Raw genomic sequence first — 12,962 nt, 5'->3', positions numbered from 1 at the left:
ATTTGCTGGATCCAGCAGCTGCGAACTCTTCGTTCATTGGGGAAAATCGGAAAAGCGAAAAAGCGGGGCGGGAAAGAAGCTCTGTATTTACCCAGAGCTTTTAATTAATATACTAAAACGATTTTATTGGCTGTGCGGGGAATTCGAGGGGGGAGAACGCGAAATTTAAATTCAAAACCGTTCACCGAGCACCTGAAGCCGAGACCGCAAACAATTTTTGCCGTTGACATCTTCAAAGTGTCTAACAGGATCTGTTTTCCGTGGGGGGGTTTCTTATTTTTTTTTTTTTTTTTTAGGGAAAGTGGAAAGGCGGGTGTAGATTTTCGGGGAACTTTTGTGCGGGGCTGAGGTTTATTTTTTCAACTTCGCATCCAGCTGGCTGATACCAAAAAAGGCAAAAAGATGGAAAACGGAAAAGCGAACTGGCAATTGGCAGCTGCTGCGAAAAGTTTTTGAAAGCGGAGGGGAAATATGTTAATTTCCACCCCGATTTCATATTTTGCTCCCTCTTTACCAATTCATAATCCTTTTGATTGATATCAATGGACGGGAGATTGTCTCGGCGCCTTTTTCTTGTCTATTTCTTGTTTTTTTTCTTCTTATTTTTGGTGAAGAAGTCAAGGTTATGGCACTCCGCAGTTATAAGTGGCAGGGTGTTTTAATTATTTACATTTACCTAGGCAACGGAAGCGAATTTTAACTTTTATTGCGGTTTTGCCTTATTGCTTCTGCTTCGCTTGGCTTTCGTTTGTTTCAGATTCTTTTTAGCTTTTTGTATTTTGTTGTTTTTTTTTTCTGTATTTTTGACTTGCTTTTTATGTGTTTTGAATACACATTTTATTCGCAAGAGCGGTTGTCCGACGGTTTCCAGGACACGGAGTGGTAATTAAAACGTGTGGTCCAATTGTCCGGGAAAAAGTGCTCGGACATTCCGTGCTAATAAACGAAATGTTTTGAGCCAAGTCCAAAAGGACTTTTCATGGGAGGATACCAGCGCTTAACAACTGCATTCCACAGTATGAAATTCTCTCGAATTCATTAGTTTGCGGAAAAAAGGGCAAGAGCAAAGCATTATTTTCTGATGCGCAGATGATTTCTTTGAAACTTTCATGCAATTTTTCACTTGCAATATGTCAAGTTGAAGGCCAACACAAATGTGAGCTGCATAACTCAGTAAGAAATGTGAATAAAGGCACGAAAAAATTGAACCTAATTTGTTTTACCGAAAACGATGATGAACGAGAAATACTGTAAAACTCTAATGTGCGAAAAAGGAAAATAAGTTCAAGTTAAAAACAATGATTTTAAATACTCGCATTAAAAAGAACGAATTGTGAAAAGTTTTAGAAAATTTAATTAAAAATTAAACAATGCCTTTAACTACCAGAATTACCTTGCCGAAATTTAATACAATTAAATATTTATATATGTATTTGTTCTCATTAAAAAATAAAAACAATAATTTCAGTTACTGTTAATAAAAATTCACCAAATAAATTATTTTAATTGACTCAAAATAATGATGGCTATAAATGCCTTTGTTTAAACCCAAAAATATAACAAGAAAATATTGAATTTCTTTCTATTGTCATAAACTCGATTCTCGTTTTTGTTGGATGCCATTTGCCTTTAAAGCTCGTATATCCCAAGATCCCGTTGGCCACATCCTGTTGACTTTAAGCCAAAAATGAGAAAACTTTTTCTGCTGTTTCATCTGGCCAACGTATCTGTATCTGTATCCGTATCCGTGTATCTGTATCTCCCAACTGAACGTGACTACATGTCAAATGTTTTAGTCCAAACATCTACACACATTCACACACACACACACACACGTGCATATATAGTTGCATTAAATTGGTATAAAATAAACAACACGTATAAATTACAGCAGCAACAACAATACGTCATATGTGTTTATGAATAAAACAAAAACTCAAGAAAAGAACGAAAAAAAAAACAAAAACGAAGCGAAATGATAATAAATAAAATTTGTTGTACGAGCCATGAGAAATGTGGCAGGTAAGAGAAAGAGACGAAACGAGGCACACGCCACATGACACGGCAATAAAAAAGAGCGAGATGGCAGAGGGTCGGAGTGTAAGAGAGGGCGCGAGGTGCGTGCATAACATAAATACTCGCTTTACGCATATTACACGGCGGAAATATTAAAAATAACTGACATTTCGGGCGGCTCTTCGGATGTGAATACACCCATGAGTAAACTTTAACTCAGATGGCGAAATCGAACGAATGCAAAAGATTCTCGAAGGACTCACACTCAACAGGTCGTAATTTTATTAAGGAAATAGTCATTAACTTTAATGAACCAGATTTGTTTCCCTATTTTACTTATATTTTTTCTGTGTAATATTATTTTGGGACACAAGAGTTTGATTGTTGCATTAGCTTTAAGCAACCTATACCGTGATTAAAATACAATGGATAATTTTGCCCAGGGTGTAAAATGTATTCACACACTAAGGCGAAATCAGCAGGTGCCAGATTTAATTCCCTTTATGAAATGCCATCTGCAAAATTGACACAATTATTTATCTAGCTGGCTTCATCCGTCGCACAACCTGCAGTTGCAATTGTTGACCAAAGAATTATGACCTGGTGTGTATCTGCCTTAGTCTTTTTCCCCCGGATCCCTTTTTTCTCCGCTCACCTGACGGCGTTGCGTTATCTTTTTTGGCCCTTGGCCCCGGGCTCTGCTTCCTTTCGAAGACCTTCCTCGGAAAAAAGTTGGAAAAAGTTTGCTCATTTTTCAGGAATAATTCAAGTTAAACGCCTGTTTATCAACAGTCAAACAATGAACAATTTTTTTGTGGGGGTATAAGGCATTATAACTCGCTCTTTTCCACCCTAAAAAGTTGATTTTTGTTTCGCAAGTTTGAGGCTCTAAGCATCTCGCACAAACACCTTCACTCATCTGTATATAAATATACCGAAAATTATGCGTGTGTGTGTGTGTGCTCTAGTTTTTCCTTATTTTTCACGAATCTTTGCGGTCGGTGTTGTTGCTTTTTGTCACAGCCGCCAAAATTCCCACGTTTGCCCTCTTAAGTATGCAACACTTTATTGCTCATTAAAATGATTGCTTAAACACGGATACGTGCACACACACAAAGCAAAAGGATATATTTGCGTGTGTGTGTGGGTGTGGCTGTGTATGAGCATTTGATACGCCCACACTTAAGTGTGTCAAAAACGAAGCGGAAAAGACTAGATTTGGTCGATAAAAAATTGATTTATGCTCTGAATAAAATTCTAATTTTATATCTCACTTTATATCTGAGCTCTTTGATAAAACAGCATTCAATTGAACATTCGAATTAGATTTTGTAATAAATACACCCGATAAGCATTAAATTGCTTCAATTGCCATTCAATAACGAACGCATTAGTCTTATTGGATTTAATCAAGGCGAAGCTCGAACCAAATTGATTCATGATTGATGGCATTTAAAAAGTCAATCCAAGGAATATCCCTTTCTCTATTAGGATACTGTCTGTCATCAGCTGCCTGATTTGCCATGTACCTATGGCCAATAATCCGGTCCGCCAGTCAGTCAATCTGTCAGTATTGCCGATATTCTCATTCGCACTTTCCAGAGTGCGTTTATTTGCGAGGAGGAAAAGGGGGAGGGGCTAAGGCGCTTAATAGACAAGTCAGACGGAATTCCAGCCAAATTGGATGTAAGCTGATTCAATTTTGTGTTCTTCTCATACACTGCAATATAATTGATATCCTTTTAAATAGTTTAAAATAAATCAGACAAATCCATATTAAATGCATATAAAACGTCCTGTTTCTTTAATAACCTAATTAAACCTTTAAAGTCCCATGGCAAACAGAAATATTTAAAAAAATAAATCTTGCGAATTAATGCATTCAATGCATGACATTGATAATTATATTGATTTAATTACTGGTAATCCTTTAAAATGTTTTTCACACTAAATGAAACTGGCAGTAAACTTAAAAAAAAAACTTTTTTATGTTTTCTTTAAAAATTCACTCTAAAGAGGTCTTAAAGTTTGAAACTAATTTTTAAAGCGAACGAAACATTGGCAGTTTTATGATCGCCAGTTGTCTCCTCAACTTTATTTTTGCAACAATTTCACCTTGAGCTTTTCGAAGAGTTTTTACCCCCACCCCTTCTGTCACTTGAAGAGAAGCACGTTATTATAATTAATAGGACAAGAAAAAGTTTCGGGCACCGCAAAATTTGCTTTAGTCTGGCGCAGAAGTTTCAATTAGGAACCGACCTCGTCTCATTAGCATCGCGGAGATATTAATATATATATAGATATATAATATATATATAAAGAAAATGCAGCGACACGCGCCGCGGGGTGAAATAGCAATGAATTAAATTCCGACCTTTGTTTGCCAAATATTTTCCACTCGGGAAAACTCGAGGAGCATCTTGCTCGGGGCGCTGATGAAACGGAAAACCTTCGGCATTCACTAACTGCCATTTCTAAATGTCAAGTGCAGCCTGACGATGGGAATGCGAATAATGACGATGCAGCTGCAGTCCGTCGAATGCCAGGACATCATTCCTGCCAGCAGCTGGCCGAATATTTCGATTTGATTTCTCGACTCCTCCCGAATCCTGCCCACCGACAGGACATCTCCCATCTTCTTGGCAGTCGAGTCCTTGGCGAGTCAATCGTCGGTTTGATTCGCCAAACACTTTATCACTTAATGTTCGTTTGTGGCAATTTATTCTTATACACCAGTTTATCTACACACCGATATAAGTGCACTTGAAAAAACAATAAAGAACATTCATCTCTCAGAAATAAAAAACATTTTAAAAATTATTTAGACATTTCTGTTTTACTTCGTCTGTTTTTGTAAAATATTTTTTTATAATTTGTTTCTAATAGGCTATTGTAACACTTTTGTCAAAACAATGTTAAGTGTTTATATAATAAATTATTGAAGGGGTAACTATTTTAAATTATATAAAAATAATTTAATATGAAAGTAGACATTCCTAAACTTTCTCTCGCAGTGCACACGTGTCCAGCATTTTCATCCCACGTACGCAGGATCTGTCTGTCGCTCATGGCTTTGTGGCATCGACTGTGGCCCGTCTCTTGTTAAGTGAAACAATTGAATTGTTAACTGAACAATAAAGTATTTTATTATTATTAGATTTTTGCTGCCTGCCTCCCGCCACGAAGCAATCCCATTGCCATTTGCCTCTTGTCACATCTCTCGGCTGCGCTCCCTGGCATTTTCCGATTTTTCTGACTCTTCGACTCTCCGACTTTCTGACTTTCCGACTTGCCCTTTCCACTGGCGGTTTAAGTGCCTTTCGAGTCTGATATGGCTGAGAGATATGGCTCTTGGCCATTTGGCTTTTTCGGCGACTGTCTCGAGTAGATTTCCGACATATTTCCCGACTCCTGTTATATGTCATTTGTATTATGTTTACCCCTCTTTTCACTCACTACCTCCCTTCCTCCCTCCTCCTCTTCCTGCCATTCATCCACCGTTCTTCCCCGTTCCTTCCTCTTCCTTTCTTGACTTTCTGGCTTTCACTGGCTGGCCGGCCTTCTCTTCCTGGTTCCCTTTTGTTGGCTTTTGATTCAGAGTATTGCCAAAGCCATTTAGGTTTTTGAATTTATGACCATTTTGCGTTTTGCGGCTCCTTCTCAAATGCCCGGGCAATTTATGATTCCTGGCCTCTTGGCACACCCTCTACTCAGTGTCCCGATGCCTTTGATTTACGATCCGCAAATATGGGAGGCCGACTGCCCGGAAAAGCCAAGGTGGCCAGGCAATGTTGGATTGCCAGCCAGCCAATGTTGGCACCCAAAAATCAAAGTCGGCCCATTTGTCTCCCGGTGACAGTGTTGGGCACGCACGATGGATAATAAATAGTGTTGCGAGTGGCAAACAAATTAAATGGAACGCGTCTATAATTTGGGATCTTAAAGAATAGACAAATCTATTGGTTTATCTAAACTATCAAAACACAAAACCTAAAGAGTTGAGTTGAAAGTAGAAATTATTGAAATTTTGAGGGGTTCTTAGGCAAATTGCTGTTTCCTTGTTTTAGTAACAACTTAAATTAACTTTCCGTTTGTATTTTAGTTACAAATGAAGTTAAAAAAAAAACTTAAAAACTTAACGATTGCCATTAAATACAGAAGATAAACTTAAGCTGCTTGTTGGTAAGCCAAAAGATTAAAGAAAAGTCCACAGTTAAATATTTTGTGGAGGGGGTTTGAAAAAATCCCAGCAGCAACGAAAGGCATTCAACAGGCGCCCAAAAATGGTGACAAACATTGCGGCTCAAATTTAATTGAAATGTTTAAAATGCGACGGTGTGGAAAAATGCCAAAAGGCAACAGCTTACGCACACTTACACACACACACACTCAGAGAGAGATCCTAGCTATAAGTATGCTAAGCAAACTGCAAGGACGAATGTCAAATGGAGAAAAGCCAGGGAAAACTCAGAAAACAAACTGCAGGAGCAGCAGCACAAAAACTAGAAGGAAAATGTGGCGTCGATGCAAAGACAACTTTTAATGCCATTCAACAAAGTTCTGATAGTTTTTGTGCACTGAAGATATATTGTTTATTTAGGAAAAGCTTATCACTTTACTAGGCCTTTTTAATAAAAAGATCATTAATTAAATTTTTCAAATTTAATAAGCATTATTACAGTATTACAAATTAATACACAAAAAAATATTTCATTTAACAACGTTCATGCAAAAATATTCCAAAAGTTTCTTATTTTCTTCTCTCAGTGCAAAAGTCGGTTTTGTTGTCTTATATTTTTTATTGTCCTGCAGGACACACGGTACACATAAAGGGCGGATTGCCTTTGAAGGCTCTGAAGCAATCGAGACGCCATGGAAAGTGCGGAAAGTCAGTCAAAAATTGAAACTTTTGATGAGCTCGAGAGGCGACAGGATCTGAGTCCTCGCAATAATATTTAGGGCACGTCCGTGACACACTTTCTCCAAACTCCGTGAATAGTTTTACGCTTCTACGATTTACGTGGCAATCGACACTTATTTATGGCGAATCCATATTTCATGTTTAGTGCAGAAAAACCAATCAAATTCTAATCTAGCAGCATTCATAAGAAATTCATTAGCGTTTTGTTCGGTAGCCTTTGGAAAGCGAATTGTTTGAAAATGTGGAAACGGTGAGTGCCGCCACTGCCATTGAATTAAATATTTCACATAGCCAGCCGACCGACCGACCACTTTTCACCCGCACACTTTTCCGGATGGAAAAGCCAATGGCCTAAACCCCGTTGCACTCGTGGCATTTGCGCAGCGTTTTGAAATGATTTTTCCATCTCCATTGTAGTTGCATTTAAATTTGTCCATTTGATTCCCTTCCATTGTTGGATTTGCTCATGCCTCATTTGCGGCGATTACACACAACAAAAAGAGGGAGTGCAAAGCCGGCCGGAAGTGGGTGAAATGGTTAAAAGCGTGGGTCTGGCGAATGCCAAAGTACTCGGCCATTTGTGCCATTTGTCAGCGCGAAACAGGACCATCAATTATTTCGGTCAAATAAGTGCAGGAGTAATATCAGCCAAAGTGGCAGATTGGCTGGAATGTCGGCCAGGCCAACTGTGTGTGGAATTTCATCGAATCGAATTGGTTTGGTTTACGATAAATCTGTTTGTTCAAAACAGAGGCCAACAAAGAAACTTAACTGAAAGCTAACTTAAAAGTTTGGCTTGTATTTAAAAATACCTATTCTGTTTTAGAGAAGAAGCAATGGGATAAGTAAGTAAGTTTATGTGTTATAATTCTACTTTACTATTTCGATTTACGAGTATTAAGAGTATACCCAAAATCACTTTAACCTAAACTTATATCGTTCTTGATAAAATGTTGTTCTGTTCTGGGTTCTAATATCATAGTAAATCTAATAATTTAATTGTTAAACTTCCAGGAGTCAAAGGGTCCCAAAATCTTTAAACCCTGGTTATGAATAATAGTCATGAATTAAAATGTATTCAGAATTAGATAGATTTTCATAACCTTTCCTATAACTTGATCCACTTTCTACCTTCTTCAATATCCCTACTTCTGCTATTATCCCTAAAATGGTAGGGTAATAATATATGTGCAGTCTACTCACATAGCCAGTTCATGCGCTCCGTGTACTCGACCTTCCGCTTGAGGTCCTTGACCAGGGCGCGAAAGTCGCCGTCGTTGAAGTGGCACTGGATGATCGTGTTGTTCAGCTGCAGGATGCTGTACTCGTTGTTGCCGTTGTTGCCGTTATTACCATTACCATTACCGTTATTCGATGCCACCATGACGTCACGAGCACCGTTCATCGCATTCGATTCGATATCGGTGGCACTCGCACGCATCTTATTGCCACCAAAGCCGGCGGGACTCAAGGCGGTGGTTGCCCCATCGCCATCCACATTGCTGCAGGATTTGCTCAAAATGATGGTGGCCCGATTGGCAATCGAGTTGGCGGCGAGCAGATGCTCACCGGCGGCACCGCAACTGCCGCGATGAAAGGGCAGCGCCTTGCCGCAATTGTTGTTCTTCAGCGTGATGCAGTGCAACTGATTCTGCAGCGCCGCCTGCACCGCCGAACAATCGCTGGCCCGCCGGCGTCGCGGATTGTTGTCGCTGCCATCCGGCAGCTGGGTGGGTTGCAAGTGGTGCTGGGTGGCGCTGGTGGTGGTGGTGGTGCAGCTAGTGCCGCTCGAAGTGGCCGGCTGATCAAGAGTCGCCCCTGTTGATGCTCCTCCTCCGCCGGCTGATGTTGCAACTTGGGTTGCTGCAGCAACTGGTGCGGCAACTGCGGCAACAGGATTCGACATATTGTTGTTGTTCTGTATGCTGTTGCAATTGTTGTTGTTATTGTTGTTGGTAATCCTCTGCTGCTGTTGCTGCTGCTGGTGCTGCTGCTGCTGCTGTTGTTGGTGGTGATGATGATGATGTCTGATCACCGTCAGATTGCCGCGATGATCCTGCTCCTCGTAGAATTGAATGAGCAGCTCCTCGAGCAGATTAATGTTGTTCGAGCAGAAGGACTGCGAGGCGGAGGCCGAAACGGAAACGGAACCGGAAACGGTGGCCGTGCCACTGATGGTGGAGCTCGTCGACGACTTCCGGCGCACGGTGGTCGTGGCGGTGGTGGTGGTAACGGCAATCGCCGGCGGCGGTGGATCCCCCTCCTCCAAATGCTGGTGATCCTTTAGCACTTGCTCCTTCAACTCCTGCAACTGCTGGTGATCCTCTTTCTGCTGCTGCTGCTCCTGCTCCTGGCGATCCTCCTCCTCCTCGTCCTCGTGGCGCTCCTCCTCCAGCTCACTGCTGCGACTCCGACTGCTGACCGCCTCTAAGCTGATGCTGCTGCTGCCGCAGGCGCAATCGATGGCGGCCAACGGACCGGCAATTGCCGCTGTCGCCGCGGCCAAGACGATCGCCCGCTGGTGCTCCTTGCCAGGATCGAAGATCGAGTGCCGCAGCAGGATCTCCTGCAGTTGGCGACGCTGCCGTCGGGCACTGTACGGATTCACCAGCCGGAAATCGCCGTAGAACTTGGCCAAGCACCGTACTCTCGATGCAATATAGCCGATTTTGCGCAACAATCGCACGTCCGCCTGCTGCAGCTGCAGTTGCAACTGTTGCTGCTGCTCCTGCTGATGGTGCTGCTGCTGCTGCTGTTGCTGCTGGTGGCGGTGGTTGTTGCTGCTGCGCTGCAGCAAGACCGCATTGCCGCTGCTGCTGCTGCCGCCGCTCGGCGAAGTGCCTTCCTGGGCGGTTGTCGTCTGGCAATCGATCTCGATGTACTCGCACTCCTCGCTCTCCTCACTTTCCACCAAGCTGCTATCTTCGATATCGCTGCTTGCTGTTGCTGTTGCTGCTGTTGCTGCTGCTCCAGTTGCTCCTGTTGCTACTCCAGTCGCTCCTGTTGCTGCTACTGCTGTTGCCGCTGCTGCTGTTGCTAGTGTTGCAAGGGTGGCAAGTGTTGCTGTTGCCGCTGTTGTCGCCGTACCGCTGGCTATAACCGTTGTTGTTGTCGTCGTCGCATGGATATCGCTATCGGTTATGGTGGTGGTTATAATCGTGAGCGTTTCGAGTGTTTCCTCGTCACTGCTGCTAGTTGTTGTTGCTGCTGCTGTTGTTGTTGTTGCTGCTGTTGTTGTTGCTGCTGCTGCTGTTGTTGTTGCTGTTGCAGCTGCTGCTGTAGATGTTGCTGCTGCTGCTGTTGCTGCTGCTGCTGCTGCACTGCTGCTGCCGCGTCGACTGCTACTGCTGCTGCAGCCGCTGTCCTGGTACATTTATAAGCAACCCTTGCTAACCGGTTTTTTGACTTCTGGATTTTCCTTCCTTTTTTTTGCTTTTTTCTTTCTTTCTTAATTTATTTTTGTTTTTCCTTGGTTTTTCTTGGCTTTTGGCTGCTGCTGCTGCTGCACTCTCGCCCTTAATTGTTACTGCCTGCGATTACTTTTATACGTCTTCCCCGTTTCTTATTTGATTTGCTGCATAAATTAATGAATGAATGTTGGTGGTGGGGGGATTTGTGGGTTTTTTTTTGAGTGTCTGAGGGGTTTTTTTTTTCTAGAGCAGGAAGTGGCGGGGGGTGGGCGAATTTTCTGCTGTTGTTGTTGTTGTACGTATTTTTTTTACGAGGCTGGCGCCGTTTTTATGACCGTTCTTGTTTCCCTTTGTTACTTGCAATTTGTTTTTGATGTTTATGCCACGCCAGCAAAGTTATGCAAATTTCGCGCCGCTCCCCCGGCGCCCTAGATCGCGTATACGTATCGCGCATACGCTCCGTATGCCGGCGCCCAGTGCTCCTGGCTTAAATCAAATCAATTCAGTGGAAAACTCGCCGCCACGCGCATTTTTTTTGGCATGTCAACCGATTCGCTTTCTTTCTTTTTTAATTTTATATTATTTGTTTTTGTTTTTTTTTTTTTTTGGCTCTTTTTTACTTGTGCTATTATTCGCTCCGTTCGCCGTTTGCTGTTCTGTTGTCATTTGTGTTTTACATTTTATTGTGTTTTAATTTGCATTATTCAGCTGTTTGTCCTGCCGCCCGATGTTCTTCCTCTTCCCGTGGGCGTCACTTCCGTTTCCGTTATAGAATCTGCAAGGAAAACAATAAGCGACGGTCTATGAGTTCTCAGTTGCAATTAGGCCAAGGAACAGCCGAAATGGGAAAATGTTTCCCATGACGATGCTAAAAACAGGTTGAAAGGTTGATGTGTTAGTTTCAGAGAAGTTGGAGAAATTAAATGTATTTTCCTGAATTAATTATCGTTGGTGCAAAAAAAATGTCTTAAAGAAGGGTAATAATACTATAACCAATTAGGAAAAAAAGATAAACATTAAAAATATTTGTTTTATAAGTGCTTTAAAAATTGTCAATAATTTCTTTTCCCGTTTTTATTTTAAGTATTTATAGAAACACATATTTCTTGATAAACTTGAGCTGATCTTGAATAAACACACTTTGTTCCTTAACTCATTTATAATTCATCCATATCATGTACTTTAAAAGTTTAAATACGTTTCGAATACAAAGAAACCTAAAAAGCCAAAATAAAATCTTTCTAAGCCACAAAAATACCTTAAAACTGATTGCTTCAATAAACTTCGTTTAGATAAAATGACTAATTGTTGAGCCTGCATTTTTGCACTGATTAAATCAAAGAAAAATACCAAACACTAATATGTGAAAGGCAAGTCCAGGAATTCTCAACTTTAGAGTGCTTTAATTAAAACAAAATCAATCAGGCGAATGGCAAGGGTAAAAATCAAGAGGGAAAATACAAGGACCAACAAATAAACAAATGGATAAAAAGGAAAACAGCAGCAGCAGCAGCAGCAGCATCAGAGAGCCGCACAACAATGTAAATATTTTATGAAATATTTTTACTACTTGCTCGCCACTCTACATTCTGTTTTGTTGTGACAATCGATTGCAGTTTGCAGCTGGAGTGCTGGTGTGTGGTAAAAGTAGGTGATTGGGTGGTGCAAGGTGATTCGAGTGGTCGGTCGGTCAGTCGACAATTTCAATAAGCATACGTGCTCGACCGCAGAGACAAAGGCGTTGCCCACCGGCGCACAGTGGTCGGTCCCATAGGCCAAAAATCAAAAAATCAATTTTGGAATTTTAATTTCAAGTTTGGCGCATCTGTTTATCAATAAAACAAGGCTTTAAAAGCAAGTATTAGTTTTGTCTTGCTCCACATATTTGCGGAGAAATTGGGGTGCAAAGTGAGCGCACAAACCCAGCCATCAACTGAAAGCGTGCGCATGTCTTTTGAAAGCGTTAAGTTAATAATTAAAAAAAATATAAAACAATCGTTTAATATCCGAAAGTGAAATGAATATTAAAGTTGAAGGTTTGTAGATTGTGTTTTTCTAATTTTTATTCATTTTGCATGCTATATGTGACTGTGACAATAATTGTTTATCCACCTCAATTTTACAAGTTCTGCAGAACTAAACATCAATATTCTGCAAAGGTTAAAGTTGTGTTCCCAAAACTTCTCAATAATGAAATTTTTTTTAAAATGTTAATCAATATTTAATTAGTATTATCTGTGAAAATCATCTGCGAATAGCTGCGAATCCGTTCAGAATCTGTTAAAGAAGACGAGTACCTCGTTCCTTTTTCATCAGTTTTTGATTTTCTAGAGTAACCATTTCTAATATATATTGAAAAATTTATTTTTTATTACTTTTATTTTACTATAAATTTATGTTAATCATCGTTTTTTGTTATCTTTTGTTAATTTTTTAACCAAAATTAAGTGTTTAACAAATATAATTTTTGTCAGTTACGCTTAAAAAAAAGTGTAGTATGCATTTGGGAGTCAAATTTTGAACATTTTATGGTAAACACGATGGTAGCGGATATATTTGGCTTTAATGGAGCTGATACTTAAAATATAACATTCATACGCTATTATATACCTACA

The 12,962-nt window shown here is 40.6% G+C and overlaps 1 protein-coding gene across 2 annotated transcripts in view; it reads right to left on the bottom strand.

The window, feature by feature from the left end:
• LOC108095520 (high affinity cGMP-specific 3',5'-cyclic phosphodiesterase 9A) overlaps positions 1–12,962 on the bottom strand; it is a 115,662-nt gene that overhangs the window by 33,075 nt on the left and 69,625 nt on the right. For both annotated transcript variants that reach the window (XM_017196637.2, XM_017196638.2), the window contains exon 3: positions 8,141–11,122. In XM_017196637.2, coding sequence (XP_017052126.1) covers positions 8,141–10,310 — 2,170 coding nt within the window. In that variant the 5' untranslated portion in view covers positions 10,311–11,122. The remainder of the gene's footprint in view (positions 1–8,140; positions 11,123–12,962) is intronic.

This window comes from Drosophila ficusphila, unplaced genomic scaffold (assembly GCF_018152265.1).
Source record: "Drosophila ficusphila isolate 14025-0441.05 unplaced genomic scaffold, ASM1815226v1 contig_198, whole genome shotgun sequence".
In the NCBI taxonomy this organism is placed as follows: Eukaryota; Metazoa; Arthropoda; class Insecta; order Diptera; family Drosophilidae; genus Drosophila; species Drosophila ficusphila.
This window is presented reverse-complemented; position numbering and strand designations above follow the sequence as displayed.